The following is a 20,248-nucleotide window of genomic DNA, read 5'->3' as shown; positions in this document are numbered from 1 at the left end:
AGCAATTTCCACCTCTTTGCATAGCGCTTCCACGTAGGACAATGTAGAACGCGCATGGAATGGCATGAGGTAGCGAAAAGCCCAAGTCAGGGCAAAAAGCTCGAGGCCAAGGCTTAATTTTTTTTTCAAAATCGTGCCCTCTCCAAATACCCAGCTTACCTGTATACATCTCAGTACAAATTTTAAAATATGACTTGCGCGTCAAGTTGCAGCTAGTTGCAAACTTGCAATGCTCCAATCATCTCGAGCTCTCCTCCAACACTGAAAAACTGATCGGCAAGTCAATGATGTCACTGAGTAGCCGACAGCCAATGAATGGCCTGTACCTGACGGAACCAAGACGGAACAAAATATATTTAGACTCCGGCTTTCAATTCAAAAGCTAATTTAGGTCTACGTCAGTCTACAGCCTCTTCCCGCTCCAAGTAGCTACAAGTTTGCTGCAGTACATGTATTTACTAATTTCTAATCATTCTGATACAGAAATGAACCAGTATAACTTTAAATTGCTCATGTTCGAATTCTGGGCTTTAGGAATGTTGGCACTTGTCTTCACAAAATGCCCAGAACACTGGCTGAATATGATCGAGTCGCGACAATTCCTCAACTCCGTGAGTAAGAAAAAGTAACTCAAGTTTCAAAATTGTGTCTGCATTGCTGCGGAGTGAATGGTAAGGATGAAGATTCTCGTCTCGCAGTCTTTTCTATGCCTGCCGATCTGCAGCGTTAATCTTGTGATCAAGTTAACAATTTAAACAGTGACGAGTAATCTTCAGTGTGGGCGCTCAAGTTGTGATGCCATCAATGTACTCAGGCTAGCCGACTCGTGAAACGAGAGACGATCCCAACTCGAGGCGTTCAATGCCCTGCCATGCAACAAGCAGAAGTTCAAAGAACGGCTATGTCGGTGGGCTCTGCCCATCCCGTAAGTGTTCCTTGTTATGTGAATTCCATTAAATTACCCAAAAGGCATGTGAGAGACTGAATAGCATATGTAGAAAGCAACATGCAGACTTGAGGGAGCGCCAAACCCGGAAGAGTTCACATGCCGTACATCCCGACGTCAAATCGCCGTCAACGGTCGCCACACTCGTTGGCTCGAAACACGCCGAGGACCATGGACGCAGGTGGGTCCAACTGCTAGTCCGACATTGGTCTGGAAACTGGTTGAGTGGTAAGTTCACTTGAGGTGTTCCTGATCAACGGAAAGTACGTACTGCATAGAAACAACGAGGGCTTAGGCCTCGCCCACGATTCCGGTATTACCACCCGTGGCTGTGCTCTATGAGCGCCGCGGATTGACGCGTTGTCGAATTTGATTTCAAGGCGCGGTCAGGCTAGGACCGTTGGACGCGTTATCACGCGCTTTTTGCGCTCCGGCAACGGCGACGACATTTTCATTTTCAGACCCAATCCCCATCGTGCGACAGCACGTTCGAGTTCCGATGCAACGTTTGATTTTACCGTAGATATTGGTTGGATAGGCAGTATGGCCCGCAGGTCCGTAGCTTGTGAAATGGGAGGAAAGTTTAAGAAACGTAGTAGCACACTGAGTTCCTGTTGCCGAGCAGAAATGCATTTTTGTGTACCTATAAACCATGCTGTCTAGAGGGAGAACGTAGAACCTGGGTCGATTCTGTACCGCTTTTACCCGTGATCATGAATGTTAACACACCATTGATGAGTCAAAACTGCGTATATTTTCTGAATGATATCGGGGAATACAAGTCATTGTAATAAAATTAAATGTACAATAAACCAGAAGCACTGATACTGCCCTGTGAACCAAGCATTTGCATTATCCGTGCAGCTCCATGTCCAATTCTTGTTCATTTGTAACTGACTATCGTAAGGTTACCAAAAATTTGTAAAATAACAGCTCGGAATGTTGGAAATTCTCCAAGCGAACCGGTGCGCGATGCGAGTCAGCAGCATGGAGGACCCAGCGGGAGGTTCAACGGAAGCAAAAAATCTTTTCGTGCGAGCGGACGATGATTTTCGTCGATATTTGTCATGTCGATAAGTAAGCGGCTGCTGCCGAGGCCGTCGCGGCACCTGGCGGCAACGCGTTTACAAACGCGTTCTGCGGTTGAACCAATCCGAGCGGTGGGTGCTCTGACCACGACCACGATGTCCCATCCGGCAGGCATGCTTCAGAGTACTTCCCCCAACCCCAATTTGACATCTCCCCAAATATTCAGACCATTGTGGAGTAACTCGGAAGTCCGGGTTGTCCGTAATATTTCGAACAAGCTCCCTGCGGACACGGAAAGATGCACATTGCTATTTGTTGGGCTCCAATTAGCATCGGTGAATTGCGGGTACAGGGTATCAGCGCTACTTCGAGTAGATGAGGCTTCTCGTCAAATGACACGGTTAATACCCGAAATATAATCAGAGGTGCGTGCTAGTCCACCATGGATACTTGTATAATTTTTCTTTATTCTGTTCTGATTTATACCGCGTTCAGATTGTACATATTGCGTATAGGTTGGTTCAGTCAATTGATAAACCCTTTCTTCTGACATCGCACTTGACTTTGGGCGTCGTGTTTTATCGTGTTAAGAGGTAATCTGTGTTATTATCAGGTGAACACTAACGCTAATATCCGTTCATTCCACCATTTTGTTCACCTCTGAATCAGTCGTATCATTTGCATGGGCACCCTGAAGTACTTTCAGTACAGTCGTAAAATGTCAGTGTTTACTTATTCACCGAATTCATTCCTCTGATTGAACATACCAAAAACAGATTTTTAATCATCTATCAAATGATATCGTCCTTCTTTGCTCAGCTCTGTGCAGGCGTTTTAAACATTGCTCCAACTTGTGTTTGCCACACGTTCATCTGTGAATTGTAGGCATTATGATACTTGGAGGATCGGTTCACTTCGAATTCGAGACACTCACAGTTACACACACGTTTTCGCAACCATCCAACCCGAAATTGTGCATTATCGCAGTTCAGGCTCGTGCTGGCAACGTGATCCAGGGACATCGGTCGAAATATACAATAGACGCTGAAGTTAATTGAGTCAAGTCAATTGACGTGGGCATGTGTACAGCTCTATTGAAGCATGTTTCTCCATCCTATGGGTCGATTTCTGATGGACGTTTATAACAGGACCATCGATAAGAGTGGCAACAGCCTCGAGGCGTGGGCGCTTTGGGGGCGCTTATGCCCAAAATGAAACGCCTCGATGAAGCGGCTGTAACTTCGTCCAACGGCTGCTCGCTTGCAGCGTCACTTTCACACCATATCCGGGCACTGGATTCGACACATCGCAAAACACGTCTGAACGCTTCTACTGCACGCACTTACCATCTCATCTAATCGTTTTCGCGCACGCCAGATACGCACGCAAGACGCACCAGCTCAGTCAGTCGGAATCATGCTACCAAGCCGGGCCGATGGTCTCGTGTGAATAGCGCACGTACGGAGGACGCGCGACCTTCCGGCACAGTCACTCTGACCCCTATAATCTTATCTTTGCTCCCAACATCCTGAGAACCTTGTCCGAAAAGGAAGGTTAGCTGGAATGGAATACCACTCAGATAACGAGTGCACGTAGCGGGACGCCGGCGCGGAATGCATCGACAGGGAGCACTATGAGCAGAGAAACTCTCCTGGCCAGAAAAAGAATCTTGGGCAAGAAAGCCTGTGGAAATCACTGGTTTATGGACATGGTTCGATTCGAGGGGAACGTTGGGACTCCCCCGCACTGTGTTCATGTGGCACATGTGGACTCGCTACTTTGATCCTCCTGCGCCTCCAGCTTCGCAAACGTTGGATACTGGCCGATTGCCCAGCACTTCACAGTGCATTTAACACCCATCCGAGGAACAGTCATGATGGGGATGCACGGTATGGTCTGCATTTCAAAGTCCCTTTCTGGTTAGCTGGTGTATTCAAATCTACTCGCTCCTTGGGCTTTTCTGGGCCTTGGCTCACCTCGTAGGGCGACCTGTGGTTTACTGCCCTAGGTAGATTGCACATTTAGCCTTCTGTGAATTCATTAGTACTTTGTACAATCAGTATACCCCAGGTCTTTTCTTCCGAAGCACGTCGAACCGATTCAAATACATTGGTGCCTCCACTCCTAAATCCTAAATTGAAAAATATTAACGGTATGATTAATGTCTTTGGCATGCATGTTATTTCTGTTGACTGTCAAATAGGAGGTTTCTTTCGCACTCCACCACTCACGCTAACGCGAAAAAAGTACAATTCATAGCGCATGCAATAACAAGAAAAAGGAACGTCGCTAGCCCACTGACATGCGATAGTTCGCAGTGTCCAAGGCTGTTGACGGTTTGAACGACACATCATCCGCGACGTCATTGATTAGATTACCGGCTCCAAAAAGGGATCTGCCTGATGCGTTCTACAGATGATGCGCTCTAAAGTATAATTTTTTTGGAGATAGCCAAGTTGGGGCGCGATTCAGACGGTTTAATCACCTTGACGTCGATGAGAAGGTACCTCGGTGAAGCTCGCGCGCCATCGAGACCTCAAGCAGATCAGTTCTTTGATCAATACAACTCGTTCGCAGTTTAGAACTAATGTGTATCCATCCAGAATGTCACCTCTGTCGTGCTTGAGTACTCCCTGACTGAAGTGGTTCAATGGAAGACAAAGGGAGATTGGGTGGTGTAGACAATACACTGTTTAAAGTCGGAAGGAGGCAAAAATAACGTCTGGTAACTGCATACCAATTCTGCCACTGGGTAATATATATTTTTCGGTTCAGGGTTGCTCGTTGCGTTTAACGACATGAAAACAAAGTTTCAATAGTGTGCTGCGGTGTTCAATGTGCATTGGTATATTTAACCAGCTGAACTTCGCCCGCAAGCAACTGAACTGTAGCGTAGCAGAACGCCGTGCCGTTGAAAAGACATTTGGGCAAGGTCTATTTATAACGGCAACATTCTGCCTTTTTGTCGGACAACCGTCGCCATATTTGTAGCGCTGTTCTTTGCCAGCACAATCACTTGCGGTTCAAGAGCTCAAGCTCAAGGTTCATGTAGCGAAATAGACCCTGACTCATCATTCTTATCAACTACTCCAAAAGCATGGAAGAGCTCTAACTACAGTACTCTCTTGTAGTACTTATGAATAGCTGCCTGTTCGGGTTGGAACTTTCCCCGCGCCCTTCTCTATACCTCCGGAGGGCCTCAGTTGCGAGTGGCCCGATCCAGCAAGTGTTCTTGATTCAACATCTAACGCGTCGCGTTTATTTTCGCGTCCCGCACTAGTACTCCTAAGATGGGACCTTGGCAGAGGCAATGCCATTTTTCATTTATCTAAACCAGGCGCGTTCTAAATTTAATCCCTCTCCAAACGACATATCATCAGTACCAAGAAGATGCATGACATGTTCGGGTGCCGATTCAGGCGTCAAACTTTCACCTATGTCCGTTCGCGAGTAAGAGTTCAATGTCCGGAGATGAACTTTCGAGAATTCCCAACGGCTCCTCACGGTCGCCTGCTGCATTGGCGTCTTCTGAGACGTACGTGCTGCTACGGAACGAACCAAGTGAGCTGATGATTTACTTATTACATCAAATGACCCCACTCTCCTAGTTTTCTTCATCATGATTAATCGCAATGCATCATATATGGGATATTGCCTTTTTAATTTAGGCAATATATCGTATGTTTCGGGTCGTTTGTCAGGGCAAATTAACAGAAATGAGCAAAGTACTGAACAACGAACCGCAACTTCTCGCTGGCCGATAACTGACCGATAAATAATCATACCATCTTGGATTTTTATCTTTGGCACGACCTGGCGCGATGCATGCCGACCAACCGCGTGGAAAGCTCACCCCCGGGCGTTCAGACTCGACCCGGAAAAAAGTCAGGTTCGGTCACAGTAACCATAATCCACTATGACCTGCAGCAGCGCAAACTTGACATCGCGACTGACACTGGGCGTAAGCTCGACGTGTCCCGCGCGCCGTGAACTTCGAAAGAAATCATCCTGACACGCGTGCAATTATGTACAACGCGTTCTTGACATACGACTTTCAAGCTTTGGACTTTTTTTGTTGCGTTGATGCGTCCACGGCATATGTACCGGGTACGAGAATCGAACCACCTGTGTTGCTTTGGCCGCGTTCACGCAAGCTCACGGAAGACCGTGAGTGAGCGCAAGCAGCAGAGGGCCAATGCGGTAAAGTTTCACCGCTACCCGCCGTCGATTCCCACCCAAATTGTAATGCGCTGCAAATCCAGAGCTAAATTCTAAATTCTGCCATAATTTAGTATGAAAATCCAATTATTTCCCACGGATTATACGGCAATATCCCATTTTTCCGTAAAAACACTACGAAAAATAACAATGCGCGGGTTTCCGTCCTTTCAGAATTTCAGAAGCCGCATTGACCGTGGTCAGTAATTTACGTTCTGACAATTCTACTCTGGGTCCCCAGTGCCCGACATAATACCCGAGGGTTGTACACCCTACAATTGTAATGTACATTCCCGCATTGGCAATCCAAGCGGAAAGTCTCAGTGTGGTTTTCGCTGATGGAAGCCTCTCAGGTCCTCTCGTTTCTAAGAAGTTCGAGCTCAAGATCGTGCGCGCGAGGTTACGTTTGACCTGTGGCTCGAATTGAATTCAAATTCAAAGTCTTGCAACGTGCGCGTAATCACGGGCATGTCCGTTTGCTCGATGAGATTTTGTGGTTAATCTTTTTTTGATTATAGATTACTGGAGTTGAGGTTGTGAGTCGAGACTCGACTCGGACACCCGCTCACGGCTCGAGTGAACTGAACATGTGTGATAGTGATACACGCGTGTGCATGCGTGTAGGCTTTAGTACACCAACACCCAACACGAGTCGCAAGTCCCACCCACGCCGTGGTTACTCGGGATGACTCACGCCGCCTCGCCCTCTTCTGTCAGTCTGAAGTCTGTTTTGATGCAGATGATTCGATTTCGAACATACCAGGGGGATAATCGTAAAAAACTGTCTATTCTAGTGAGTTTTACGATTTGCGATGCCGTATGACTCGATAGTCGAGTCTGCTTCGTTTCGAAATTTCCGTGCAGCACTCAAGCCACCTCAATTGACCCCATGAGCGACTTGGGTGTACGTGAATGTCAACCAAGGCCCCCGCCACTGCCCACATTCGCTGGGAAAAGTAAGCTCCACCCTTACTCGTATTTCTATTTTGATCAAGTCTTTCCCCTAGTATCCTACACGAGTTCCTCTGATGCGATGCAGATGCGGTGAAGCCACCCACTGCAGCGGATGTCGTCTTTGATGTGATGTGATGTGATTCATTTTCATCTCCTCCTATAATCTATTCCAGGGTCTAATTTAAAAAAATACGCCTACACACGACAGACTCTGAATCACAAAGTTTGATTTCCTTTTCTTGAGAAAGGTAATGATATAACTGATTGTATCATGTATCATGACTCATGGAACCACGAACTTCAATACGAGCCAGCCAGCTAGTCAATTGTGAATCGGTCAATTGAGCGACGATCAATATCATCTTCGACTCGCGTTCTGCGATCTGTCAAAGAGAACAAGGACCTTCTTCTTTTATTGAAATCATGGTCGAGAAGGGAAATTCCACACCTCTACCTCTGGATTTAGGCCACTTGGGACAAAATAAGTTCAACTTTGAAGAAAGAAAAAAACTTGAACGCGACATTCAGCGACATTCGACCAGGTCCGAGTCCAGACTCCAGAACATGCTTATAATAGCACGGCCACCTAGAACAAACTAGCCAACTCACCTAACCCGGCCTCCCTCCCTCCAAAAAACCCTGATCTAGAGTGTTTAAGTTCTAATGCTAGTCCAGATACTATCAGGACAGGCACAGTCACCAACCACGATGGGCTGAACCTCTGTCAACAGATCGGGTAAACCCTGGGACAAATGCGGCAAGCGCTAATACTTACCTGTCCAAGCTCAAGCAGGCATATTTGGATTAGTGTGTCGAATAGCTGTGCTACTAATCCTATAGCACCGCATATTGTACTGCTAGTTTTCTTGGTGGGTTTTGCGGATACGACGAGTCTCCGCATACCTGTCTGTTAGTTATGGTGCTTGTGTCGCTTTAATCGTGTTTAGCACTTTTTCTAATAGTCTTAAGAGCGCTGCTACTCTCATTGTGCGGAAGGGCATGGCACGTTCGATCCCGATTTCCATTTTATCAGAGCTTTGTCTGCTGTAGTAGGCGCACGGGCTGCGATAACAATGAGAGGGGTCATTTTTCCCCGCCGCCTATCATTCGGGTCGTCTGCGACCGGGCTCGTGGGCCCATCATCAACTGCACTGCCGGTCCAGGGAACCCTTTTCCCGTCCCCGTTTTCCAAATTCCTTTTTGCGCGTGCTTTGTTCTAGCCGTCGCCGTAGCGACTTTCTCTGAGCATCAGATTCAGACAGCGCGCGTAGAGTTCTGAATCGCAGCTAGTAACTTGGTTTCCACCCCAATGCACACTATACACGCTAACGTACACCGCTAACGCGTTGGTGTGTTTTAATGCACTTCAATTTGTGAAGTCACGGTCGACTTGGGCCATAGATTGAAGATTGAATGGCGACGGGCTGACGGTTACAGTAGCGCGCGTCCAGTGCCAGTGCCAATGCCAGTGCCAGTGCCAGTGCCACAAATGTCAATTTGTCAACTTTTGTCATCCCGCGGACACTGTTCCAACGAAATCATAAATGAAATCAGCACAACTATGCTACCTCTGAACACGATGATGGACAGCGCCACTGTACATGTAGTCCAAGTGCAAGTGGTGCCGTGTACAGCCTGATGCTGCGCTGGAGCATTGGTATCATCATGTATGCGTGTATGCGTGCCGTGCGTGTGCGCGTCGGCGCCAAAACGTTCTGCGCGACCACATAAAAAGGCAAGGCACGATTAAGATTAACTTGAACCTAAACGTGTTCAACACCGCAAATGCAGATACAAGATACAACGCGCGTGGCTTCTCAGTCGCGAGCAGTGGATCTGATTTTCCTTGCGAGAATTTCTGTTGGTCAATGCCGTTGCAGCTACAGTTACAGTTACAGTTACAGTTACAGTTACCTGATGAATATCGAATACTTAGTGTTAAATCACACAATCAATACTTGCATGCATTAAACACCGATAAAGTTCAAGCTCTGTTGCAACGTCGTCGTCGTCGCCGTCGTCGACGCGCCTGATGATGATGATAGCAAAACGCAAAACAATATTCTCACTGTCCGAGTCCATGCCGTGCAATAACCAGGCAAGGCAGCTGCTGAAGCTTGAAGCTGATGCAAAAGGGCTGATTCTGATGATACTATTACTGATGATGAGAGTCGGAGTCGTTGATGGACTCCCAAGACCCCCCCTCAGACTTTGTCCATGTCATTGATCTGCGGAGCGGAATCACGGATATATATAGTCGCAGCTGGGTTGACAAATTCGCTCCTGAGTCCTGAGTCCTGAGTTTCTGGCGCACCAAGGGTCCAAAGTCGAACGTGTCTTACGAAGGTCCAAGTCTGAGGTTTTTCGCAAAAAAGTCTGAGACGCGGCACTGCTGAAATCCAGGTTCGAGAAATCGAAATCGAAATCGAAGGACACAAGTTTCACACCGATAAGGAGATGGATAAAATATTTATCATTGCGCATTCTCAAAAAAAATATGAGAGAGAGAGGACCTGGTATCTAGGTGTATACGAGGTACAAGAACTATGAATAAAAAAAAATAGGAGAAGGGAGAGTGAGATAGACAGTGTACAACAGTGATTATTTCTACATACAACAACAATTTGAATTGAGAGGAGGAAGAGGAGGAGGGATGTAATTTCTTCAAAAATGAGTTGTGAAAACAACAAACAAGAAATGTTTCGCGAAGAAAAAAAAAATTGGCTGTTATTCGGTAGTGTTCTACGTACGGTAAGATTGCGTGTGGAAAAAAAAGAGGAGAGAGAAAATACTAGTAGAATGATTGAGTAGTATAGAAAACGACGATTAGAAAAATGCATGATGATGATCAGAAGGAAACAGACATGAATGAAGTGTAACAAAAAAAAATTGAATGAATGATGGATGGATGCATAACGTTTGGAATGGTTGGATATGATGGTGGGGAATATGATTTTGAAAACAACAACAATGTGGAAATATAAAATAAAGAAAAAAAAGAGACAGCAAATTGAAGGCAATGCAGCGCGCTTGGCGGAACGAATGTTATACTCGGCGCTCGCTTTTGGGTGGTGGGGCAGTGACGTCGGTTAATTGTGTGCGTGTGCGTGTGTAGGAAAGTCGAGTTCGAGAGGCAGCCGAAAATGAATTAAGTTAAAGGAATATGATGTTTGGCGGGATAGAAAAGAGTTACAGATGCATATGACAGGTGGGCGTTGACGAGAGAGCAGTAGGAAACAGGAAACAAGAAAACCCAAGAAAGCGCAGTCCGAAGGAGGCTCTTCATGCGGTGGTCATTCTGGGTATGGGGAAGGACCGCAGCAGCTCCATCGTCGAGAATTGCGCAGCGTTCATCATCTTGCGCGCTGTGGTTGGGTTCGCCTGGTGCGGCAGCGGTAGCTGAATGTGGTGTTTCGACGGGTGCTCCATCGAGCGCTTGGCAGGTGACGCGGGGTCGATGTCCATCGACTCTGGAGTGCGCGGCGAGTCGGATGGTGATGATGATGAAGATGATGAGGAAGAAACGGGGCTGGGAGGAGAAAGTTCGGGGACTGCAGATGCAACTGGTGCGGGGCGACGGCGGGAGTGGCGTCTCTCCGTGTGGGTGTAGGTGGGGAGGCTGGCCTCCTTGACGGATTCGACGGGGCGCCGGGAAGATGATAGCGAGACAGCATCTGCTAATCCCTGGTAGTGGCTCATGAGATCATCCTCCGTAATCTTCAACTCAAAGTTGAGCACATCGAGGAACTCGCGCTCGATGCGGCCCACATCCCGCTTTCCAAATACACTCGTGCACATGGCCCAGTGAACGTTCTTGAGCGTCGAATCGTTGAGATACTGCGAGATAAGATGATCAGTAAATGCGCAGAATGGAGTGGGGTAAACAAGCGCGCACCTTTGACGCCACGATGAGAGCCCCGAGAAATACTCGCTCCAAAGCCCACTCCTCCATACCGATGTGGAGATGGGGGCGAGCCCTGTCGATGTATGCGAGGGTCGCGAGAAGAGTTGGCATTGTGACCTCGGCGCGGGTGAGGACTTTAGATACGAAGTCGGAGAACTTTGCATGTTCTGGCCGACGGAGAGGGCGTCCGCGCGAAGAAGATGGAGTTGTTCGTCCCAAAGCGTAGTCAACAGTCTCGACGACTATGTCGATTGTGTATTCTAAAAAATTGCAAGTCAGATAAGCAAGTAGAGCTGGCGATGCTGTGCTGTACTCACCGATGACCTGCCTTGAGACCTTGAAGTCGACAAGCTGTAGGAGAGCTGGATTGTGGCGGGCGGGGTCTACGAGGCTGGCGTGGTGGACAGGAGAAGAGCTGGAAGACATGGACGACGATGAGGAAGCGGGAGAGGCCATGTTCTGGGGCGATGAATGTGGTGAGTGCTCAGAGTCATGGAGGACTTATATAAAGGAAATCGGGTCAGTGAGAGAGCCGACAAGTGCGAGATCGATCTGAGATCTGCCAGACGAACCGGCTCAGCTCGTCTCTCCCGTTCAGTTCGGCAACCACAAATCCATTCGGCTTACCCAATCCCTGCCACGACGGCTGTGTCACCGATTGCCTCTTTCGGTCGCCTGCTGACTGCGCACCCGCAGAGCTGACTCGTCCTACGGCTACAGCGACTACTCCCCGATTACCGTGAGCAGCCACGTCAGGCCAATGCCCGATATCCAATACAGGCCGCTTGGAAGCTGTTTTCTACGACATACCTAAGGACTATCATATACGTCGATCGTGATAGATTGGCCCAATGACAATGGAATCGTCCATTGTCCATTGTTCGACGCTGCTGTAATACTTACTAGGCCTTCTTCTCTATTCGCCTTTTCTGTTCATCCAGTCTCACCCATCCTCGGCCCCGTGATTGGACCAACTCCCCGTTTCGCTCCTTCGAGCGCTAATCGCCAAAATTCTGGTGGACGCTTTGTGGATCCCCTATTGGGACATGTTAGCGCCGTAAAAATTCGAACATCCATCAGCGGGTCACTGCACCGGCCTCTGCGCCTCTCTGACTAATCGAGTACCTCCCCAACCATCATGTAAAACCCGTCCAGCGACGCGCCCGTCGGTTATATCGTGTTAAATTTTTTTATTATATGTCTACCAGGGCCAGTCTGTCATCCAGAAAAATGTCGATAATATATCAAGGCAAAGGAAAGCTTGTGTCAAATAAATTTAAATTTCATGTCCGAGTCGGCGACCGCCCAAGGCAACTATCACCTTTACCAGTAACTAGCTCCTCGATGTCGAGCCGCCGGATGTAAACATAAGCTACAGTTGTCTTTCCGGCGGGGACGTACTACAAATTCGTAATGACAACATTACAAGTCATGATTTTTGCGGAAACGCCGTCCCATCTCGTGACCTGTACATAGTTACTACGGTCACTACTGCGCGACTTTCAGGCTGCGAGACTGCGACCTGATCACAATGATTAGCGGTGCAGAGACGCCGGTGCCGCAGTTAACACGTCGCGCCCTACGGACTGGTACCCGCCATCAGCAGCGAGCACGTAAGTGTGCCTTCCGAATTTTGAATGCCTGAGAGCTGAACCGCCCTCGTCCCATTGTTCTCTCAATTATTATCACAGACACTGCATGTCGCCGTGGCAAAAATCAGGCAAGTGACTAGTTGAGCGTGGGTACAAAATTTGGGATATACATTCCAACTAACCATTCGAATGTACATTTGTGGGCAGATAGCCAATCTGTAACGTAAGAGCTCAATTCCAGACTTTCAGGCTGATCGTATTCTAGTCATAACTATGATTCATGACCATAAGGCTAGGTTAGGTTTTAAATTTTCGGAAACGCGGAACATAACAGGGCAGCCCACACCAATGAGCCAGATTTCCACTTTGGGGAATTGTAATGACTCGCGTATCCTCTCCCGACTGGATGCGGCGGATTCGATGCGCCATGTGACGGCGCGACGGCAGGCAGTCAGGAGGTCGTTAGTGTGACTGCTAGTGTTAGTATTTGTGATACATTAATAATCAAAAGTAAGGTAAGAAAGCCCTTTGCCATTTACCATGTTCCGATAGGCTGTGGTTACTACTGGTAATAATATATATGGATATTGGGCAACCCCAACCTCCAATTGAATGGGCGCCGGACGTTGGTCATCCAACGATTTAACTCAGAGTGTAGAGTGCGGAAGAGGTTACTTTACACTACTGTGATTATAATGACTCCCCGACACGACACTCCGACTCGGATATCCAATTCGCAAAAAAAAAGTTTCCCACTCTCATTAAGATTAACTACAGTGAATGCCATAGTTCGAGTCATCGTGGTAATACTCGCTCCAAAATCCACCCACGGTGCTGCCACAGGATCTCTTTCTTGAGCACACGCGCAAAGCGGAGTTGCTTGTACCTGCACCCGCTCGTAGCTCACCGCACCTCGAGTCAAGTCGAGTTGAGAACGACGTGCCCTTACCCCGATTCGTCGGGGTACATCACCGGCGCACTGATTTCATCCACATCCACATGACTTGAGTAAAATCGATTCGCCCAAAGGCATATCCTTTTCCAAGCCAGATATGTGCAGTTGTTACTTAATAAGTACCTGCATTAACGATACGCATATTCCGACTCAATAAACCAAAATTCTTGGGGAAACCGGAATAGCCTGGCAAACAATGGCTTTGAGCCTGAGGACCCTGAATAATATCTAAATCGGGAAGTGCAATAATTTAAATGACACCGTGACGCGTGCGGAAAGCGACCGAGCACCCGACACCGACCCCTGGATTCAAAGAAAAAACTTTGAAAGGCTAAAGCCCACCAGTCGGGTTTATGCCCGTTTATGATTTTGATTGGGTGATCGTGCGTTCGATAAAATTTTTAGAGAGGGTGTTTTCAGAGTTGCTGGATGGATTGGGTTGGGGAGTTGGGGAGGAGGTGGGGGTGGGGAGCAGTCGTTACCCCACCGAATCCGATGCCCGAATGGAAGGTCGACTCGAGTATAGGTGATTTATGAGGCTTGAGCTTTGAGGCCTGAGGAATATATTTTGGAATTGTGATGCTTTGATAGTAATTAATGATACTTTCCAAGAATCGAATGTCATTGTGTTTCTCTTGGATTCAAATGTCCCTATACATGAATATTATTACACTGCTTTCCGAGTAGACTCCGAATTCGTATCCTGTAATCTTTGTGTGCTCAATAGTACATGCGCACTTGGCGATTTAGCAGTAAAAAGCACATAAAGACGTTCAGTAGCAACTGGACAGGGTCCACAAACAATGGTGGCTCAAAGCATAAACGCGAGCTTCGAACAAAGCGTTCTAGCGGGGAGGCGACGGCGTGGCTTAGACTTTTATTTGGCTTGGCGACGGGACTGCTGGCTAGCGGTCGATGCCATAAGAGAAATATAACGTGGCAGCGCTAAAGGCCCGTTGCGCTGTTGGGGACGGGGACGGTGGCCGGTCAAAAACAACGTAAAAATAAATACAAGAATAAAAAGTACAAGGTCTCCTCATCGTTGTCGTCGTCATCGACGATGGCGACGATTGGATCCGTTTGGCTATAACGGGAAGTCGTCGGTTCGGAAGAAATCAGGAAAGATGGACGGACGGGGTGCGAACTGAGAAGAACTAGAGGCGGGTTTACATGGCAACCCATTGTCCTTTGTCTTTTTGTCCCTGCTCATTGTGTGTGTGTGTGTAAGTATAGCACTCGTACCGGCTTTCACTGTCAGTGATCATCATGACGATGAAGATGAAGATGTTGTCGATCGGCAAGTGGCGAGATATTTCCAAGCGGTTCGAGTCCGCGATGATGACTTCGGAGCGATGGCGCATTGGCGCATCATACGGGAATCGACGCATCATCAAAGCAATTAATCTAACCATTGGCAGATATTTACCTAGAAAGAAGAACAATAAAACAAAGGCGCTTTAGCGCGCTTTGTGGCCTGATATAGTATGTTTCGGGTGGGATCGTCGTCTTCCATCCTCGTTTTAATTCGTCTTTCTTGGGTAATGCGGTGCGCTGGTGTACAGTATTCTACTTGGTTTAAATTTAATGCGGTTATAGTCAATGGTGAGCTGGCTGAATAAATCCGAGAGCTTAACCGCCTTTGATGCTTCACCGAACAAATGAAATAAAATTTTGAGCCGATTCGGATTTCGAACTTGTTAAGGCCCGCAGAAGACACAGCTCTACTTACTGAGTACAATGAATACAGCAATTTGAATTTTCTGAGTGTGATGTGTTGACATTGCCTAGTGCTGAACCTCAATGAAATTTGTGCCATTAAGGCCCAAGGGCCATCCAAAATTCCAATTCCAAGAAAACCGTAAGTGTGGCCCATGTACGTACAATGGCCAACGTACTACTGTTGAAACGCGGAGATTGGAGAGAAAAAAAACGTGGCAGGCTCGGACACTCGGAAATGTCAATCTAACGTGTTTTGCGCCCTAATGGGGCGCACCGTAACGGCACTCGTATTTCAGAAAAACATGGTGCGACCGTTGAATTTGGATTGGGTACGGCGTTGTATACTTATTCCTTCTGGTAGACAGTATCAATAGAGTTTCTACTCATACCTTGGTAACATCTTAGCTCGGTCGTAGTAACGGACTGGGTGCGGGTGTAAACACGAGTACAAACAAAATACAAACCTACTGGCAGTCACTTCTGGATAGCTAAGAGTCACGGTAGCTTTCAGTCGTCATCGCGTCGGGGAGTCATGATCATCTGTACTAGTAAGTAATACTATTAGTAACCTGGTTCGAAAAATATACGCTCACAATACAGTACAATGCTGTGATAAAGCGTGTCGTCTACTCTATTGGCTATGCTTAGCATGTTGTACCCCTCGACTCTTCCAATATCCAAGGAAGACTTGGGGAAGCGTTTCATGGCAAGGCGGCATTGGCAGGAACGCGTTCCCCTAATCAGTCACGTGCTCGCGCCAGAGACGCATTGTCTTTGTCCTCTTTTGGCGAAAACTTCCTTGCAGAGACGTTTGCCACTGACCACCACAACCGCCTACAACTTCAGGGACCGCATCAGGCCCAACAAGCAAGCGCACTCTGATTACCGCTCAGAGCCGTCGGTCACTCAGCTCTTGCCCTTTCTTCCTGTTCTTGTTCCGATTCTGAACTTGGGAGTAGTGGTTTGCTTTGGATCCGACTCCGATGACTGAAGGGTGTAGATCCGTGACCCGTGTTCCTTTCTCTTGATGCTCGCCATTCCTTTATCGTCGACCACCTGTGCTTCTGGTACATGAAGCTGCGTGCGTATTTCAAATCACAAGTACAAAGCAGCCCCGCACAGACACGGGTCGATTAATTGCGACCCGTCCTACTCCGGTTATCCGCTCCTCATACTTGGGCTGGGCTCGTCACACTTGCTCGCGCGAGGAATGATCCACTGCATCAAATGACTACCCGTCCACCGTCTTTTCCCGTTGTATGACGCAACTCTGGCAAGTATGAGGCCTTCTCTGTCTGTGTTTGTTGGCCGTTCGCGTTCGATTCGAACTTGGCCTTGGGGAGATTTCAGTTCAGCTTTCTTTTGCATTCATCCAGCCGGATAAATTAAGGGACCACAGCGCAATGAGGTTCTGACTGGTTCTGTGTCGATGAATTGTCTTGGGTTTCCTCGATCGAAAGCGATTTGCTCCCGGGCTCTGATGTGATGTTTCTCTTCGGCATGTGAGCAGACCGCTTCTGAGTAGACCAAGCAAGATGCGGAAGGTCTAGTTACGTCTGGATTCCGAATAATCTACGCCTGGGCCGATAGTATCAAAGTTATCAGTTCTGTCTGCGAACACACAAACTGACGTGTAGAGGGTTGGAAGCGAACAGTGATGAGTATTTGACATTTTCTGAATCCAGTCATTATTTTTGAACATTTACTTTCAACATCCTAACAGCTCGCATTGTTCTCCATATACTACGCAGGTCGACATTGCACCAAGCGGTGATGATAACGCCACAGACCTTAAATCTTATGCATTGATTAGATGCGCATTCTTTTATAATTTACCATACTATCGTTTTTCACCCTGGTTCACTAAGAAGTTGGATTGATCAATTTTTCGGCCTCTATCGAGTTTTGGGCTGCTATCAGTCAAGGAATGTTCCTCTCGTTTGATTATTCTTATTCTCTTTATGGATAATAATCAGGATCTGAACCATACAGTTTCTAGATTTTAGTGCGCTTCTCACCCAGCAACCAACAAAATCAATTGCTCCGGAAAGGTAATGTGAGTGATACATTTCAGCGCTTAACATGGTGTCTACGTCAGTCGTTAATGAAATAACTTGCATTCCATCTGGGTATGCATCCATGTTTCTACGATATCTACTTACCGAACTTATACGACTGTATCTGGCAGACATATACAGTCCCAATGGGCGCCTACTTTCCAGACTCCTGCTTCATTGTTTATTGATTAACTTAGTGAAACGCAATATACCAGGACTGCCTTTCACCAAGTCTATCTATCCTCTGGGATAAACATCGCCTCATGCATGTCCTCCATTTTCCCTGCCTCCTTTCATTCCTTTTTTCAATGCTAGGCATCGCCGAAACATCGCGCATTACATTCATTTCCTAACCCCTATCTCTCTCATAATAATTTCCGACCATTCCGATAACCTCACTTCAACTGGGGAGACGAACCCCAAATCTAAAGGTCATCTGTGGTACATTCAACTGCGAGGCTCCATCCCCGTCGCCGAGGTTATCGGCAGTCGCCGCGCTCAATGTTATGGCTGGAATCCACTGATGCAGTCACCGAGCAAACCGCCTGATTCAACGCCCGTTCAAAATGCTCCACTTCCTTCCCCGCGCGAAGACTTCGAATTCTCTGTGTATAGGCATTCATTCAAGACCGGCACTCTCAAATTATCGATTTTTTTGATGTCACGACTTTGTTGATCATACGAAGTCGATGTTCCTGGCTTTTTTTATTTTAAGCCACCAAAATGAACGTTTATAAATAGATGTATGCTGCGATTATCGCCGAATCATCGAACTGTCGTCCTTCTCACATACAGAGCTATAAATTGGCTGGTATCGTGCGTGCAGCGTGAGTCTGGACAATTAAGAGAATCAATGTGTTTCGAACTCAATGAGCTATTTTCTTCTTGAATCAGAGTCTCAGTCTTCAGAGCTTCACCTTTCGCTCCCCGTCACATCTTCTGCACAGGATTTGCAACTTACGTCGGGACTCGTTTTGTTCATTTTGCAAACACTTAGGAGCGAGCATGAGGTATGACATTTCATATTGCCGACCGAATTCCGGGTGAATTGTTTTGCGTCCCGAGTCTTCTTTCCTGTCCCCTCGCGTTCGGACACGCATCCTCCGACACACACGCGAATTCCAATTGAACGCATGAATCAAGTCTTCCCTCAGTGTGAATGACTTTCAAAGTGAACTGATGAGTTGATTTGACTTTGGCCGACCCCACATACTCCCCTATCTTCCGACTTCTCCACCTTTGATGTTGATCGCTGGCGGACACGGCCTTGGGTCCCACACAGCATCGCCGAAGACCCCTTACCGTGGTCTCTGCATATGCATCGACTAAGATAGGGACTATACGAGCATCTAGCCCTGAATGAAGCACACGTTGTAATACCTTATACTTAGTACGTGCTCAGTCTACCTTGATGGTTGACCCGCTTCAAATACTTGTAATCGACAGGCTAGCAACCCATATCTATCATCTTCGAGCGATTCTAGTCAATGGACAAGCGACCCATGGACTTGAAACTGAACCATATATGCAAATTTTGCTTGACTGATCTCATGATTTTTGATGCTCTTCAGACTGAAGCAAAGGAAGCCAATCCAAAGTCATCCCATTACTTCGAACCTGCGCCGCTGTGACTGTTCTCTTCTTCAATCAACTTCAACTGTTGGTCTTTGAACGTTTGATGCTGAAGTACGTCTTTATTCTGGGTGCAGTTGGAGCAAATCTTCATCATGATTCAATGATGGCGCCATTCAACTGTGCCGCATCTATATTTTAGGGTCTGTAGTGCATTATACTCCTGTTGACTTAGCCTGACATCAAAAAAAACTACTCGGTGGTCTGAAGGGAAGTGTGAAATCTTTTCACCGGGTCCCATTCAATTATACTGCAGTATTCGGGATGGGGACTGCATTCGACGCGAAGAGAAAGAAAATCTGGGTGCGAGAAAAATTAAAACCCGTTTTGAAATTTATTTTGAGCGTTCAGGATCAGCATTCGAGAGTTGGCCACTGATCGTTAATGCTATTATTATCCGAGGTGTGATAGCACTTGAATTTACCACCGAAAATTCGACATTGAATGACATTTTAATAGTCACCGCATGTCAGTAAATGATATATTCTCGACGAACTTTCTTTTGCTTGTATATTGTTACAGATAAGACATAGGCAAGGCAGCGAACAGTACTTATTGCACAGCTGGCAAGACGTCAGCAAATTAAACGTCATTTTAGACCGGTGCCGAGGACTGCTTTGTCCGAACTGTTCTTTGACATATGTATGTTGTTTTTCTACCGACTCCAATACGAAGGCGCGCTGACGCTTCTTGTATTAAAAATCTACCGTATTACGCCCAACTCATGGCGCCATGGAGCGAGACATGCTGCATGTCCTGGCGCATTTCCGAAAATACTGCTTTTCGGTCAAAGAGTAGTTCGTCAGTGGGTTTTGAACTTGCGAACCAAGTTTGATTCACTGAGCCGAGGAGTTTTTGACTTGTAGGGGATATCGTCGACATGCGCCCCACCCTCGCGCCCCGCCCACGACCGAACGCCCCGCCGCCGCGGGGCAACCGCATGTGTGATTGGTCGATGCTTATTTCACGGCGGATGCCGAGTTAGCAACGAGGTAAAGCCAGAGAAATGCTGACATATATCCCATGGATCACCCTCTCTGGTCCTCGGTAGATGCTGACCGAGCCTCCAATCTATTATCCAAAATTGCAGGGACGAACGATCTCGGGTTAGTTGGCCTTATCATATTTGATGACCTCCACATGTTAATCGTTCGGCCCAAGATGAGATAGTTCAGGAGTTCATTTGAAGTACTCTCTTACGATGCGAAGCGTTTTGTGGATCCCGGGTCTGATTGTGGGTAA

General features: G+C 47.2%; 2 protein-coding genes across 2 annotated transcripts; one reads left to right on the top strand and one right to left on the bottom strand.

The window, feature by feature from the left end:
• Positions 1–485: 485 nt before the first annotated feature.
• On the top strand, positions 486–1,465 carry JR316_0003965 (uncharacterized protein; the record flags this gene model as incomplete). The annotated part of the gene is made up of 5 exons (XM_047889734.1): positions 486–611; positions 815–925; positions 970–1,127; positions 1,180–1,209; positions 1,327–1,465. Coding segments are annotated over 5 exons (564 nt in total), but the record flags the coding sequence as incomplete, so codon positions are not given.
• Positions 1,466–10,429: 8,964 nt separating this feature from the next.
• On the bottom strand, positions 10,430–11,507 carry JR316_0003964 (PHO85 cyclin-1; the record flags this gene model as incomplete). The annotated part of the gene is made up of 3 exons (XM_047889733.1): positions 10,430–10,984; positions 11,043–11,311; positions 11,369–11,507. 3 exons carry the CDS (start codon positions 11,505–11,507, stop codon positions 10,430–10,432), a joined length of 963 nt encoding a protein of 320 aa, XP_047752107.1.
• Between the last annotated feature and the right edge of the window lie 8,741 nt (positions 11,508–20,248).

This window comes from Psilocybe cubensis, chromosome 3 (genome assembly GCF_017499595.1).
Source record: "Psilocybe cubensis strain MGC-MH-2018 chromosome 3, whole genome shotgun sequence".
Lineage (NCBI taxonomy): Eukaryota > Fungi > Basidiomycota > Agaricomycetes > Agaricales > Agrocybaceae > Psilocybe > Psilocybe cubensis.
The sequence above is the reverse complement of the archived record's forward strand: the minus strand, read 5'-3'. Positions and strand labels throughout refer to the sequence as shown.